At 44.8% G+C, this 17,065-nt stretch overlaps 1 protein-coding gene across 1 annotated transcript in view; it reads right to left on the reverse strand.

Annotated features, from left to right (window-relative positions):
- Positions 1-5,546: 5,546 nt before the first annotated feature.
- Positions 5,547-17,065, reverse strand: part of Slc1a4 (solute carrier family 1 member 4) — a 29,486-nt gene continuing 17,967 nt past the window's right edge. Inside the window, exons 5-9 of the mRNA XM_090336794.1 lie at positions 16,671-16,837; positions 10,316-10,549; positions 9,736-9,930; positions 8,792-8,926; positions 5,547-6,570 (exon numbers count right to left, since the gene is read on the reverse strand). Of these exons, the coding sequence (XP_090192920.1) occupies positions 6,336-6,570; positions 8,792-8,926; positions 9,736-9,930; positions 10,316-10,549; positions 16,671-16,837 (966 nt within the window). The 3' untranslated portion in view covers positions 5,547-6,335. The remainder of the gene's footprint in view (positions 6,571-8,791; positions 8,927-9,735; positions 9,931-10,315; positions 10,550-16,670; positions 16,838-17,065) is intronic.

The raw sequence follows: 17,065 nt of genomic DNA on the forward strand, positions 1-17,065 counted from the left end.
GTTTATCAGCCAGCGAGTTTCCTGTACCCTACCTGGCCACTGATTTTCACCTGCACTTTCCTCCTCCAGTTCTTATTGACATTGGCCTTTCTTTCTCCCTCCCTCCTTTCCTTTTTTTCCTTCCTTCCTTCCGTTCTTTCCTTTTATTTCTTGTTTGATAGCTATTCCCACAAGAACACAAACATCATGAGGAAGTATATATGACATTTGCATGACTCAAAACCAAAGGACAAAGCTCAAGTGTACATTTGTCAGAGTTCCCATGCCACGAGGGCTTTTAGCCAGGATAGCATGCAGTAATACTGATTGTACTGATGAGTGGATATGTGTGTGTGTGTGTGTGTGTGTGTGTGTGTGTGTGTGTGTGTGTGTGTGTGTGTGTAAGTGAAAGTTACTGCATTTGAACCTGGGGCTTTGTGCATTACATGGCCTTTTTGTTCAAGGCTAGTGTACCACTTGAGCCACACTTCCATTTCTGACTACTTTTTGCTGGTTAATTAGACATAAGAGTCACACAGACTTTTTTTTTTTTTTTGGTGGGTCATGGGGCTTGAACTTGTTGAACTCAGCCTGGGCACTATCCCTGGGCTCTTCAGCTCAAGGCTACCGCCCTACCCTTGAGCCAAGCTCCACTTCTCATTTTCTAGAGGTTAATTGGAGATGAGTCCCAGGTCCTTTTATGCTGGGGCTGGCTTTGAACCTTGATCCTCAGATCTCAGCCTCCTGAGTAGCTAGGGTTACAGGCATGAGCCACCCTGTCCAGCTAACCTTTTCTCTAACTTTTGGTTGGCCCTTCCAACTTTTCCTGAGATGTGGGGCCTCCAAGCAGAATATAGGTGTAATTCATTCCTGGCCTCTGCTGTGTGAATCAGGAAACAAATGCAGGGTCATTGTCACTTTGAATGAAATACTTACCTAAGGATGATTTCCTTAAGGAACACATTGCCTCCATGTCTCCCTCCTACTTTTTGCTTCCCCTTTACTACATAACTGCTTCCCTACTTAAATAGTCTAAGTTCTGAAGGGACTATGAGTCAGGTCAAGCCAGGGAGCAAAGGTCTGTAAGGCCACTGATTACATGAGAATCTGGCATAGGGGGTAAGGCACTCTGGAATGGTAAGGAATTTATGTGAAAATGCCTGATCCCCAGTTTTGCAAGGCAAGAGTGAGGGGTGAAATGTAAAAAAGTTGGTTTTTGTCCTGGTGTGGGGGAAGGGGAGAATACCTGTCATGTAAGACAGTAGACAAAGTTGCCCTCATGTTCAAAAGAATGGCATTTGCTTACCCAGAACATCCATGATTATTGAGGGCTCCTCCCGGGAGATGTTGACTCTGGTGAGGACATCTTGGGCCTTCTCGGGTGGCTTCTGAGTGTGTTCTCGTGGCCAAGGTCTTAACTGGCTGCACTCCTTGCTGGGAGCTGAGACAATCTCCAATGTCATTATCATGCTTTTGTCTGTTTGTTTTGCCAGCCCTGGGGCTGGAACTCAGGGCCTGGGCACTGTCCTTGGACTTTCTCAAGGCTACAGCTCTACCACTTGAGCCGTAGAATCACTTCTGGCTTTTTTCCTGTGTATGTAGTACCAAGGAATTGAACCCAGGACTTCGTGCATGTTAGGTGAGCACTCTACCAGTAGGCCACTACTCCTGGCCCAATGAGTGCTTTAATATTTCCCCACTTATATGCTCCTTCACTCCTTGAGAGTCTAAGCCATGGACCTGCCAGTCAGGGCCCTAAAGTTGGCAGGCAGACAGAACCCACCACCCACCCATATCTTTAGCCTCCTCTGAGTATTGGCTAAAGACAGAACATAGGGCAAGAGAATAAGTCCTCTTGTGGAAGACAATGTGTGGCTGGAAGGGTCTGTAGCCTGGATTGCCACTTGGAAGAGAGGCAGTTGTGAGTGGAAAACCTTTTATGAGGCAAGGACATCTGGGGTTCCCCAGGCAGTTAATGTTTTTTCCCAAACATACTGTTAAGCAATGGACACACTCCTATACATGCAGGCACACATGAGCAGAGGCTCACAAGTTGAGACAAATCTTCCTCTCTGTCTTATAATCCTTGTTGGGCCCAGATACAAAAGGACTCAGGCTGGTCAGGAACGTTTCTAGCTACGTGTCTATTTTAAGCCAGCTGTGACACAGCACATTCCACACTCGGGTGCTTTTCTGAACATTTAACATCTTCACATACGCCCATGTCATTGTCAGTTATCACATTTTAATTTGAGGAGGTTGAGGCATGGAGAGATGAGGGTCACACGAAAGTCAGTGGCAGATATAGGACTGGAACCCACAGCCCATGCTTCTCCTGGCCACAGGGTTTCTACTGTTCGTGGAATTAACTGAAAGTTCTTTTGAGCAGGTTTCTGAGCCAACACACGGGTGCTCTTCCTAGTCTAGTCATTTGTATGGATCTGCTGTCCTTGAAAAACTGACTCACTGAGTACTAGTCTTGTTTCCAAACACTGTATGTGGGAGAATTCAGGCAACCCAGCCATACTCCAGGGGAGAAATCTAGTTATTTTTTCCTTTGATCTGTGCAAATTCTCCCCTCTTTTTTTATGCTTTTGCCAGAAATAAAAACCAGTTCCACATAGTATGAAGAGATGAAAATGTCCAGGTCAGTGACTGGGTAGAGACATGAACAACTGCCCTCCTGCAGGGACTTTCCCAGTAATTCTATGGCCTCTGGGCTTTCTTCATTATTTCTGTTTTGTGCTTGGCTTACATAGGACTCAGTTAAAGCCTGTTAACTTACCTGTTCTGACATGCCCTAATTTTATGGATGTATGTGGCAAAACCATACTTTTTTCAAGAGTCCTGTTAGTGAGGAGTGGGACCTAGGTAACTTGATGTTCACTAGTTGGGGGGTGAGGGAGGGCAGAGATAACTTGGTGACTCAGAACCCAAGCTTTGCCCTCCTGACACAGCCTTGCCTTGGGGGCTTATGCTGGCTGGAAAGAGCAAGAAAAACTCAATCCAGTCAATCTAGCTTATCCCCTAGGAGAGCATTAGCTTCATTAAGTCAGCCCTTTCCCACCACAAGTCAGGAGTCAAGCACAGGCAGGTCCCAGTAGAAATAGTATATTCTCCTTTGAGGACTGTGCTACATTTTAAGGCAAGTGTTATATGTACAAAACATCAGAGAGGGACAATGTTTACAACACGATACAGAATGGCAGGGGAAACATTTCAGACAGTGGCAGCAGATTTGTTCTTAGAACCCTTAGTCTACTGACTTCTCTGTGGACTGAAAAACAGGGAGACATGACACCTTTTCCCTCTTCCAGCCTCACTGAAGCACACCTCTCTGGACCACAGCAGCACTTCCTTTAATACAGGCTACTGATTGGGACGTGAGAGTTCAACCAATGGATCTCATTGCCAGCTCTGAATTCCAAACTTTGTAAAAATTAATATTTAGAAATGGAAAAATGAGGATACTAAAGACATACTGCTTATAATTTAGTCCTCCTCTATCCAAACTTAAACTTGTTTGAATTATAGGTAAAAGTACACACATACACTTACATGTATGTGAATATATACACATTTTATGTATACATATATATATGTACATGTAAGAAAAAAGTTAGCAAAGTCTGAAAAATAGTGTCTATTTGTAGTTGTTATGCAACAATGTGATTGTCTACTCTTTAAGGTATTTGCTTCAGCTCTGGCCAGTGGTAGAAGGTTCTAGGGACATCTCTGTTAAGCCCCTGGCCACTCTGGGCTCACAGGAGACTGGAGTAGGATTTAGCTGGTTTAGAGAGCTGGGCCCTCCCACTGCCAGGTCAGCTCTGGGCCTTGTGGCTCATCTTCACCCCTTCCACTTAGGCACAGCCCTTCTCCCCTCTTCCTTACCTTCCATCATATCTCTGAACATTACCTATATAATAACAATAAAAATTTTTAAAAGAAAAGGTTTCAGGGCTGGGAGTTTGGCCTAGTGGTAGAGTGCTTGCCTAGCATGCACCAAGACCGGGGTTCAATTCCTCAGTACCACATACTTAGAAAAAGCCAGAAGTGGTACGGTGGCTCAAGTGGTAGAATGCTAGCCTTGAGAAAGCACAAGGGCAGTGCTCAGACCTTGAGTCAAGTACCAGGACTGGCAAAAAGAAAAGAAAAGAAAAAGGTCTTACCCATCTGCTCATTCTCAGAGCATCAGCACACACATCCTAAAGGTGTTTCCCCTGCCTGTAGGACCAGGTGACACACAACAGGGATAATAAGACAACGAATGAGACAGAGCACTGGGGACTTGAATGGTCTGTGGGGGGTGGATGGCAAAAGCAGTGCTTGGACCTGGGGTCACAGCAAAGTTGGATACCTAGAGATGTGATGGAAAGTAAGGAAGAGGATACATTGGGTGCTAACAAATGATTCATAAAGGGCTAGGAGTTTGGCCTAGTGGTAGAGTGCTTGCCTAGCATACACGAAGACCAGGGTTCAATTCCTCGGTACCACATATCTAGAAAAAGCTGGAATTGGTGCTGAGGCTTAAGTGGTTGAGCTCTAGTCTTGAAAAAGTCTAAGGACAGTGCTCAGGCCCTGAGCTCAAGCCCAGGACTGGCAAAAAAAAAACAAAAACAAAACAAAAAAACCCCAAAAAGATACATAAAGAATGAGTGGTCCCCCAAGACATGAGAAAGGGTATCGATGCATGTGAAGTAATGCACCTTCCATCTGGCGAATGTAATGTTACCCTTCTATTAATTACAACATGGAAAAAAAAGAATGAGTGGTTCAAGGAGTTGATTCATAAAGAGAACAGAACCCCACTCAGGAAAGCTGCCCTTATTAGGAGGCATTCTCCATGGCCAAAGCCATCACTTACACAAAAATCAGCACTTGGCGAGCTGGGTGCCAGTAGCTCACATTTGTAACCCTAGCTACTTTCCAGGCTGAGATCAGAAGCATGGAGGTTCATGGTCTAGCAGTTCTGCCAGAAGGGCAGAAAAGCTTGGAAGACCCCTTTTCAACAGATAGCTGGCTAGATACTGGTGTGCACCTGTCATCCTAGCTTTAACAAGAAAACTAAAATAGGTAGATCCCAGTGCAGGCCAGTACCTGGGAAGAAAGTGAGACATCTCAAAAATAATCAGCATGAAAAAATGGGGCTAGAGATGTAGCTCAAGTAGTAGAATGCCTGTCTAGCCATGTGAAGCCCTGAAGTCAAACCTCAGCATGGAAAGAAAAAAATATAAAGGAAGTGCATGTAGTTTGCCTCACCAGATCTCTCTGAGGTAGGTAAGAGGCAGGTAACATCAGCACGAGGATTGCTGCAGGACATATACTGTGAACTTATCAACAGACTCACTAACTTGAAACAGCAGATTTCGAGTTCTACGAGCCTCCACCCCAAGACTAACATTGAAATGCTTGGTGTTGGAGGCACATGGACCATTTCACTAATAAACTTACAGTTTCATGTAACAAGAGGCAAGGAGTTCACATCTGTGGAAGCAGCTAAAGCTCAGGGGCCTGGGAATAGGCACACCCTAGTACCTGGGTTCCTTTTGAAGGGATTATTTTGGTAATGTTGTTTTTGCATGCATTCTAAGGATTCTCATCCAATTATAATAAATTCATACACTGTCATAGGTCATACCTAACCACAGGAAGAGGTCCTCTGGCCAAGTCCGAGTGGACGGAAATAAAGGTGAAGAGTTAGCAGAGGCCAGGCTCCAGAGAAGCGGAGAAGTGCTCCAGGACTGGGAAAGAAATGAGGACCGCGGTGTGTGTTTTACCCAAGTTTGCAATCCCCCTTTGGACCTCAGAACAAATGGTTTCCTGACTAGAGACCCCAGCAGTGCACCTGGTCCTCCAGAAGCCACGACAGTTTAGCTGCAATGCAGTCCTTTAAAAACTTGAGTCCCAGCTCAGCAAATTCCAGCCAAGGCTAAGAATTTGGTCATTTCTCCCAATAACGACAGTTCAGGAGGCAATGGCACAGGTGACCGAAAATCCCCAGGGTATGCCCAGAAAGCACCTGATGCAGAGCTGATGTGGCAATGGAGAATACATATGTGTTTTCTCAGTCTCTCCCCACAGGCTCCCACCAGCCCGTAACCTTCCCAAGCGGGCAGCTGTTTTCCCCACAGAGCCCTGGGGCCTCCACATCTACATGTGGACATGGAAGAAGCCAAATGTCAGAGTGTCCTGGTCCTTGCTCACCAGTTCCCACTAGGGAGCCCAGCAACTGGGCTGAAAAGTCATCATGAAACTGGTGTGACTGGGCCAGAGAATCGCTCTGGAGACGCCGAGTCCACGGAGGCCATGCTCAAGTCCATGGAGGCTGGCCGACCTCAGCCCTCGGCCCTGCCCCTTCACAGCACTGACTCTTTGGATTCCAGTTCTGGGGCGCTGGCTACCGGGCCAGTGGGGTTCTGGTGTGTCACCAGAGGTGACGTCTCCTCCTCAGCCTTGTAGTTGGGGATGGCTTCTACCTTCACTTCCCTCAGCTCCTGCTCATCCTTCTTCACTGCCCTCTGATTCAGGTGGTGGAGAATGCCGGCGCCCAGGGCATCCCCCTCAACGTTCACCACGGTGGTGGTCCTGTCCCTGGCAGAGAAAGAAAGGGCTGGGGGTCACATTCAAGGCCATCAGGAGAAAAGCTGGGAGGAGCAAGGCTTTGTCTTAGGTAGGTGATGGCCATTGGAAAGTTGTGAGTAGAGGGACTTGGTTTTCTGGAAGTCATGTCACTAAGGGGCTTGCCCTAAATTGATTTTCTTTGAACGTTCTTTTACTCTCGTAGGAATATATACAAGTGGTGCAGACAAGAATCCAATGTATAACCTACAGAATTAAGAAGAATGAGGGAAGTGATGGGTAGGCGAGGGATGAGTTAGGAAAAAGGATGACACCGATTGAGATATAGACTCATAAACTTCTTTGTTAAATGGCCATCCTTTGGACAACTAATTAAAGATTGAAAAAAAAAAAGTAGAAGTCGGGTGCCAGTGGCTCATGCCTATAATCCTAACTACTCAGGAAGCTGAGATCTAAGGATCGTAGTCTGAAACTAGCCCAGGCAGGAAAGTCTGAGACTTTCGCCTCCAGTTAAGAACCAGAAAGCCAAAAGTGGAGCTGTGGCAATCCTTGAGCAGAAAAAGCTAAGGGATGGCTCCCAGGCCCAGAGTTCAAGCATCAGTATGGCTCCCATAGGAGTATATGCACGCACACACTCATGCACATACATACAAACACATTTTGCTGTTAGAAAATTTGAAGAAAGAAGATAAGCTAATGCCTGTTCCACAACTCTGAGAGTTCCTTTTTCTATGCCAGCGGACGTCATCACATCACATCATACGTAACTGGAGAAGAAAGTAGATGTGGCTTGGCATCCAGCTATCTTCCCCTTGGCATTCTCAATTTGGCCCTGCTTCACTCTATGGCACTAATCTCCCATGCATTCTATGGCTCTTGGCAAGCACCACCTCATAGAAAGCCTACCTTGGTCTTTTCAGCTTGCTTGCTGCATGTTGGTCCAAGGCCATTCCTGTCTCTGGAGCTTGGAGATAGTACTGTGTCCCATCCCCCTTTTTATTTCTAGGCCTGCGTGCTGTTCCTGAGCCTTTGTGCTCAAGGCTAGTATTCTACCACTTAAGCCACAACCCCAGTTCTAGTTGTTTGTGATTAATTGTAGATAAAAGTCTGTGAGACAGCTGTACTATGCCTTTTTGAACAAAAGGGAGATCACACACTATTATTCCTAAAGGATCCCAGAGGGCTGAAGCCATTGCTTTGAGGTTAGAGGCTTTGGGCGGCCATGGTGACCCTATTTCCCTTCCTAAACACCACTCTGATTCTGTCTAGGCTGCCAGCTTAGGGACAGATTTTCCTCTGATAAGGTATCAGGCAACAGGAGTCTCTGTGGGATCTTTCACTCACCTTTCCCTAAGAAGCGGCCTAAGGATTCTGACTAGCCCCTTTTAACCATTCTCAACCCAGAAGCCCAGTCAGGCACCTTGGTTCAGGTTCTCTTCTGCTTGGTTGTGACCAGCCCCACAGGAGTGCCTTCTTCACTAAATAGTTACTGAATGCTCTCTTCTCTGTCCAGAATCTGGGCCCTGGGCCCAGCAGAACACAACACAGAAGAGTTCACATTATGCAGCTGCTGCATAGAAAAGCTAGGACTTGAGTCCAGGTGCTGGGCTCCGGGGCTTCTGTTGTACTTATATGCTCTGCTATCTGAACGTCACTACTTCAGGTGGTCTTCTCTATAGATAGGTGTTATTTACACCTGCAAATGTATCACAAGACTCAAGGAATCAGCATCCAGAAACTTCTGTACCATCCCACGAGGCTTGGAGTTGTTGGTTCAGATCACCTCTTTGACTACTTCTGAGCCTACGTTGCAGCCATTCCCATAAGCAGGGCTCACTTTCTCTCTTTGTGCAGAAATCCTCCTTCACACATAGCCAAGCTAGGGAAAATCATTTTCAAATGCTCACTACTTCAGTTACTTAGGACCCTGTGCAGCCAGCAGCTCCATAGACTTTCGCACTCCTGGGTCTGGGATGAGTGACTTGGTCCTGGATCCTCACTTTTCTGGATGCTGCAGGCAAATTTTCATCACTCATGAACGCTCTTAGACCCTTGAATTCCACATTGCTTAATGTTTCCTATCTCTAAATCTGGCCCTGCCACCTCCGTACAGGCTCCTTCACAAGGTAGAGGGGGCTGTTTTAAGTTTCTCCATATGCCCCAGGCTTAGCAGTGTCATGCTCCTAGGGAACACAAGACTTTTTTCCCGGTGTTCTCAAGACTTTCTACTTACACAATCCAGTCCACAGCGAGGATCAGAGAGAGGTCATGAGTGGGCAGCCCAATGGCCTCCAGGATAATAGCGATAGTGAGGACCCCTCCAGCTGGCACACCCGCTGCTCCAACGCTGGATGCTGTGGCCGTCACTCTAGGGGATGGCAAAGCAATGTCAGTCACTCACACAGAGCACAACTGGGGCAGAGGGAACACAGAAATGCAGACAGGCTTAGAAGTGGAAATTACTCTACCATCGATTCTAGGAGCCAAGGAGATAGACTGTACTCACCTGCCTGCATTTACCCCATCATATCCTCAGAGTCAACCAACCATGGGTAAATTTTTTTTTTTTTTGCCAGTCCTGGGCTTGAGCTCAGGGCCTGAGCCCTGTCCTTGGAATTTTTCTCAAGGCTAGAGCTCTACCACTTGAACCTCAGCACCACTTCTGGCTTTTTTCTATGTATGTGGTACCTAAGAATCGAACCTGGGTCTTCATGCATGCTAGGCAAGCACTCTGCCACTAGGCCAAAATCCCAACTGTAAAAAATATTTTTAAAAATTATGACTCTACTAAACATGCACAGAACTTCCCCCCTTGTCATCGTGCCCTAAGCAACACGGTGTAACAGCTATCTACATATCATTTAACATTATAGCTGATATGCTTAGTAATCTAGAGAGGATTTAGAGGACAAATGAGTAGCTTATATGCAAATTCTGCCCATTCTATACAAGGGACTTAAGTATGGGAGATAAAGGAACTCCTGGAATTAGTGCCCTTAAGATAATGAGAAATGATTGTAATAAATGCACACTATCTGCACTTTACAACTGAGACCAGAATTTTGGTCTTTTCCCCCTCCCCCCGACCACCACCACCAAAAAAAAAAAAAAAAAGGATGGGGATAATCTCGGGTTTTGAGTCAGGCCCAAAGATGAGGGAAAGAGTATCAAGCTTACAGAATTGTGAAAATCTGCCCTGCATTCAGCTCAACGTTGTTGAGCTGGGCGATGAACACTGCGGCCACGCACTGGAAGATGGCTGCTCCATCCATGTTCACAGTGGCCCCGATGGGCAGAATGAATCTGCTGATCCTCTTGTCCACACCATTGTTCTCTTCAATGCACTTTATCATAGAAGGCAGGGTAGCTGAACTAGAAATGGAAAAACTGCCGTCAGCCCTCACAATGGCCTCTTCAGGCCAGACATACATTACTCATCTCAGACTCTGGGACCAAGCAGTTAGCAGCGTTCAAGTTCTGGTCTTTCCTTGAAAGATGTGAAAAACCAGAATTGTTTCAAAGTTTCTAGTAACAGGAGGCTTTTGTGAATCCCCAAATTATTCCCAGCTTGGCTTTCTGGATTGAAATGTTGTTGTATAATTTACTTCGTTCACCTGTTCGGAATTTCTTCAGATCCACATGTAGCCTCAGGGCAAAAATGCTCCCCAACTAAAGCCTGGCAGTGCACCTGCCACTAGGCTGCCTGCTTCCACACCCGTGTGGCTTAGATCAGCAAGCGCACCCCAAGCCCACTCACCTGGAACAGGTAGCAAATGCTGTTGCAAATGGTGTGAGGAGGCCCAGGAGGAATCTGAATGGATTTTTGCGTGTAAAAGCAAAATAAACAAGGGGCAGAACAATTCCTCCATGAATAATATGGCCCAATATGGACGCGATGATGTATTTCCCAAGGCTGGTCACCAGCACGATAATGTCCTTCATTTCCACAATCTTGCTTCCAACCAGGAACATAATGCCCACAGGCACGTACCTAGGGTAGAAGCACAGGGTCAGCAGTGGTCAGGATGGTGGTGAGGAGGAGTTGGGGGTGAGATACTGGCCCTTCCTGAAACAGAATACATGAACTTTCAGTTAGGTCATTATCTTGTTCTAAGATAATCCTAAACCCAGAAAAGAACTGGGGTCAGTCATCTTCATTTTACCCATCGTGAGACTGGCTGAATCACACATGTTTTCTTTTTGTTTTATGTATGTATTTATTTGTTTGTTTATTTATTTATTTATTTGAGTCAGGTTCTTTCCATGTAGCCCAACCTCCTGAATGCTGGGATTACAGGCAAGTACCACAACACTCAATGCTCCAGTGTATCCATGGAAGATGCTACCATGCACATGAGCTCCCAGGCCGAAAGACAAGGGACCAAGGATCAAAAGCTCTGAGACTGTGAACTTGACTTTCAGCTCTGCTCAGGCTTGTTTTGGGAACTTACAAACAGGAAAGACTAAACTTCTATTTCTCAGAATTGCTGTGATACAAAGCTGGGACTTGTGTGAAGTTTTATATTCTTTGTGGTTTAGAACACATGATCCCGTGGGAAAAAGTCATGAACAATGACTCTCTGGGAGTGCTGCTAGAACGTGAAGGTTTTTTTTAAAGGCAGAAGAAGGACTGACTTCTGTGAGCTACAGAGAACAAAAGTTAGCTGTTCTGAATTTAATGAAAACTCAGAAAAAGGTTATAATGTGGATTTAACTTGTAAATTTCAAGGCACTACAACAGAAGGAATAGGGTGAAATCTCACACCTGCCTCCCAAGCTCTCAAAGCAGAAAGCCAAAGCCATTGGCTGCTTAAGGTTTCTTCCTGGTCATCTTCTAAGCACTGTTACTAATTTCAAATCTCATCATCATACATAAAATATATTCTATCTTCAAAAACTTAAAACATTAGCCAGACACTGTGGTTCATGCCTATAATCCTAGCTACTCAGGAGGCTGAGATCTGAGGATCCAGGTTCAAAACCAGCCCAGGCTCTAAAGGACGTGAGACTCATCCCCAGTTCACTGTAGAAAATGGAAAGCGGGGCTGTGGCTCAAGGGTAGGGTGGTAGCCTTGAGCTGAAGCTCAGGGACAATGCCCAGGCCCACAGGTAGGGCAGTAGCCTTGAGCTGAAGAGCTCAACCAGGCCCGGAGTTCAAGCCCTATTACAAAGAAGATCTTTAAACATTATAAACAAGATCAAATTCCTCTTTGGGCATCATCTCCCAGCCATACCCTTTCTCACTTCTGCTTCTGCTTTTGCTTCTGCATTTATGCATGTAGGAATGCATTTTAACCCTATATTTGTTTCCTATCTTTTCCTATGTCTACCTAGAGATCTACCCCATTCCTTTTATTACTACAGTGAAATGTACATAAAATTGGACATTTCAGTCACTTAGCCATTCAGTTCAGTGGCATTAAGTACCTCCACACTGCTAGCTACTCAGGAGGCTGAAATCTGAGGATCAAGGTTCAAAGCCAACCCTGGGCACAAAAGGACCTGAGACTCTGATCTCCAACTAACCCCTAGAAAACTGGCTCAAGGGTAGAGCAGTAGCCTTGAGCTGAAGAGCTCAGGGACAGTGTCCAGGATGAGTTCAAGCCCCATGACCCATCAAAAAAAAATTAAGAAAATTCACTCCTTTTAAGGGCTGAATATACCATTTAGCCATCCATCCACTGATGAACTTTTGGGCTTTTTCTATCCTTACCTCATTACTTAAAATAAAAATGGATAACCTGTAGAATACTGTAGTGTTATTTGCTAATTGTATTAATGCTATTTAAATTGATTCTGGGAATTTATCATTACAAACCCATTGTTAACACACCTCACATGCCTGTGTCCTCTAATAGGGGACTCTAAGAATGAGAAATACAGGTAGGTGTGTGGAGGGTGTGTGTGTGTGTGTGTGTGTGTGTGTGTGTGTAGGCATGCACTTTAATTTTAGTGGGTACTGCTGACTTGTTCTTCAGCGTAGCCACTCCAGTTTCCATTCCCACCTGTGGTGGAGAGAAGTATCATCCTCCTCTACCAATTCACCAGGGAAAGATTTGAGCCCAGGGCACTCCCGCAGGAATCTTGAGAACAGCTTTGGTTGTTATATCACAACTATGGAGCATGGTGCCTAGTGGCTTCCAGGCAGAGGCCAGGATGCCATCAATCCTCATCAATCCTTACCACCTCCCATGCACACAACAAAGAACAGTCAGCCCCAAATGACAAAAGACTTTTCCTTGCCCTTACCAGTCCCTGGTAAAACCAAATGTTCATTGCTCTAATTTCTGATGAAGCTGGACAGTTCTTAATACACTTACTGCTTACTCAGGTTTCTTCTTCTATGAATTGCCTACTCATATACTTTTTCCATTTTCAAATTTTCCCATTACTAATATACATTTTCCATTTTACCATAATTGGTCTTTTTCTTTATCTTTTTTTTTTTTTTTGACTGTGGGACTTGAACTTTGGGCCTGGGCATTGTCCCTGAGCTCTTCAGCTCAGGGCTACCACCCTACCCCCTGAACCTCAGCATCACTTCCGGTTTTCTGGTGGATAATTGGAGATAAGAGTCTCACGGGCCTTTTAGTGTCTGAACAGTGATCCTCAGATCTCAGCCTCCTGAGTACTAGGATAGGCATGAGCCACCTCACCCAGCTGGTCATTCTTTTTTAGTGATTTCAGTGAACAGATACTCAGGTGCTTTAATTTTGTTGTTGGTGGTGGTGGTCGGGGGCTTGAACTCTGGGCCTGGGCGCTGTCACTGAGTTCTTCAGCTCAAGGCTACCACCTTACCCCTTGAGCCACAGCACCACTTCTGGTTTTCTAGTGGTTAATTGGAGATAAGAGTCTAATGGACAGGGCCGGGAGTTTGGCCTAGTGGTTAAAGTGCTTGCCTAGCATGCACGAAGACCCTGGTTCGATTCCTTGGTACCACATATATAGAAAAAAGCCAGAAGTGGTGCTGAGGCTCAAGTGGTAGAGTTCTAGCCTTGAGAAAGACCAAGGACAGTGCTCAGGCCCTGAGCTCAAGCCCAGGACTGGCAAAAAAAAAAAAAAAAGAGTAATGGACTTTAGTGTCCAGGCTGACCTTGAACCAAGATACTCAGATCCCAGCCTCCTAAGTAGCTAGAATTACAGGCGTGAGCCACTGTGTCTGGGTAATTTTTTTTTTTTTTTTTTTTTTTGTGGATGATGGGGCTTGAACTCGCCTGGGCACTGTCCCTGAGCTCTTCAGCTCAAGGCTACTGCCTTAATCTTGAGCCAAGGCCCACTTCCCACTTTTGTGCCTGGGCTGGCTTTGAACTTGATCCTCAGATTTCAGCCTCCTGAGTAGTTAGCATTACAGGCATGAGCCACTGCACCTGGCCTTCTTTTTTTTTTTTTTTTCCCCCGTGGGAGGTGCTTTGTTTTTTATGATGGTTTTTTTTTGTTTATTTGTTTGTTTTTGTTTTTGGCCAGCCTGGGAGCTTGAACTCATGGCCTGGGCATTGTCCCTGAGCTTCTTTTGCTCAAGGATAGCACTCTACCACTTGAGCTACAGCACCACTTTGGACTTTTCTGTTTATGTAGTACTGAGGAATTGAATACCAGGCTTCATTCATGCTAGGCAAGCACTCTACCACTAAGCCACATTCCCAGCCCAGATGCTTTGGTTTTAAAGTAGGTATTTGGAGGAAAAGAGCTACTATTATTGAAAATTTTCAAATTCTCCCAAACTTAGTTGAGGTCCTTTAAATGCTACAGCATTTAAAACTCCAATTTTAGGCTGAGTGTGTTGGCTTACATTTATTTTTTTTTAGTATTTTTTTATTGTATTTAATAAAAGGGTTACATGATATTTGCCAGATAGAAGGTGCATTAATTCACATACATTGATACCCTTTCACATGTCTTGGTCCCCATTACCCTCCCCCTGGCTTACATTTATAATCCCAAAACTTCGGAGGTGGTGTTAAGAGGATCCCAAGTTCAAGGTTGTTTTAGACTACAAAGTGAGCCATCCAACAAAACCTTTTAATTCTTTGTCCTATGTACTTTCTGGAAAATGATCTCCCATGGTAGTCAGACATCTGCCTCCCTGTGTACTGCTGATATAACTAACCAAGACATTAGATTGAATACTAAATTGGTTTCCAGATTGAAGTCACATGCTCTAGCCTGGGAGTACCTCTTTCTTGCATAAGGTTTTATTTTATTTTATCGTAAAGGTGATGAACAAAAGGGTTACAGTTATATAAGTAAGGTAATGAGTTCATTTCTTTTTTTGAAGTATTACCCCCTCCCTCGCTTTCTCCCACTTCTCCCTGCACTGACTCATCTTCCCTGCCCCAAGTTGTAAAGTTCATTTCCAATTTAGTGTCATTGTTGCATTGTTTTACCCTTTGTCCTGTGTTTCTGTGGTTCTGCTTTCCTTCCCCAAATCATATAAACTTATATATAAGACAAAGGGTAAAGAAAAAAAGAACAGTGATAACAACAGAGAATAAACAATAGGAAAATAACAACTGCAAAAAGTACATTAAAAAAAACCCTCTTTTTTCCATTTCTTGGAGCTCATTTTGATAAGTGTCATTTTATTTGGTCATATGCATCCCACTCTTGGGTATTTACCCAAATGACCACAAACAAGGCCACACTAAAGCTGCTAGCACAACCATATTCACTGCAGTATTATTTACCATAGTGAAGATATGGACTCAACCCAGATGCCCCTCAGTAGATGAATGGATCAAGAAAATGCAGAATATATACATAATAGAATTCTATGCCTCCATCAGAAAGAATGACATATCCCCAGTGGTAAGGAAATGAGGACTTGGAAAAAATTATGTTAAGCAAAGTGAGCCAGACCCAAAGAAAAACATACGCTGCTTGGTTGCCCTTGTTTGTAATAAAAGTTCTCTTCAATCTACACTCTGCGAGGATTTTAGACTGGAAAAATAGTTAAGAGAAGAACTTTCCATCTGATGAAACAACTTTCTCCTCTCCAAAAATACCAGTTGTTAGCCCAGCTCATCAACAGTCCTATAAAGTAGCATGTTTTCAAGAAGACAATGAAGAGAGCCGGGCATGGTGGCTCATGACTGTAATGCTAGCTACTCAGGAGGCTGAGATCTGAGGATCAAGGTTCAAAGCCAGTCTGTGCACAAAATGACCTGAGACTCTTATCCTCCTATGTCCAATATCCTCTAGAAAATGGGAAGTGGGGCTTGGCTCAAGGATAGGGTGGTAGCCTTGAGCTGAAGAGCTCAGGGACTGCTCCTAGGCCGAATTCAAGCCCAGTGACTCACAAAGAGAGAGGGAGAGGAAAAGAGAGAGAGAGAATGAGGAATGCCATAACTGGGGGGAGGGTCTAGACTTGGCTTCTCACTCAGTTTGAAATTTCTAAAATCAGTCCAGCTGGCACTCAATGCCATTGGAAAGAACAAAGTTCTGGGATCTTGAAGGTTGACAGTAAGCAAATACTTTGTGCCTGAAAGCAGCAGCTAGTTTTTAACAATTAATGGTTAGCAGCTAAAAGCCACAGAGGTCTGGCATGGGTGAAATGCCATAAAAAGCTTACAGCATGAGCACTGGAATTGGCAGTTCTGAGACATTGCTTTCGGGGAGCTGGTTGCATTTTCACCTTTTTTTTTTTCTTTGCCAACAATTAATCTAGTGGTTTACACTGAGCAATCATCTTTTCATTGCTGTTATACAAAGGAACATTTAGGAAATCAAATTTTACCTACAAGACATGGCAAGTTTTCCATATGTCTGGGGTTGAGATAGGTTGTCCCTGACGTGAAACACTATAGTGAGGGACCTCCAATCACTTTAGGGTAAACGAGCCTTAGTTTATACAGCAGATAGCAAATGAATGGGATTCATTGCTTTATAAAATGATCTGGGCCAACAGTGGGTCAGTGTGGACACGAGGGCTAGAAACTGGTGCATTTAATTCTCTGAGGTCTTAGACAAGGGGAGATGCTGCCTTCACCTCCATCACTCCCTGTATGCAGACTGGTGCCAACCACACGAGAACACTGGGCTAGGTAGCCCCCACCCCAGGTAACCTAAACATGGGGAGAAATATGAGGGGAAAAAGGCTGCAGGGAGACACTCACCACATGATCCAGGACACCAGCACCATTGTTGCCTCATTGAAGGAACTGAAGAAATGGATGAGCCCCTCTCCCTCACGGCCTAGCTTCTTCAGAGCCACTCCCAGCATCAGGGCAAAAAGGACCAATCCTAAAATGTTCATCCCTTCGATCTCACTACTGATGGGGATCTGAAAAGGGAACAGATTCAGCATGGTAAAGCAGAAAGTAGTTCACCAAGTAGATCCAAGTTCTAGTTCTAACTTGGGTATTAACTTGTCTTGCTTTTAGGTTCTCCATCTATAAGGAAAGTGAGTTGGACTAAGTAGCTCTCAACAGTTTGCTTTGAAAGTACATCTTTTCCTTTAAAGAAAGGCTGGTAGAATATGAGCTCCCTTGCTTTGCAGTGAGAGGTTCAT

This window comes from Megascapheus bottae, chromosome 7 (genome assembly GCF_031878675.1).
Source record: "Megascapheus bottae isolate mThoBot1 chromosome 7, mThoBot2.hap1, whole genome shotgun sequence".
Taxonomy (NCBI): Eukaryota; Metazoa; Chordata; class Mammalia; order Rodentia; family Geomyidae; genus Megascapheus; species Megascapheus bottae.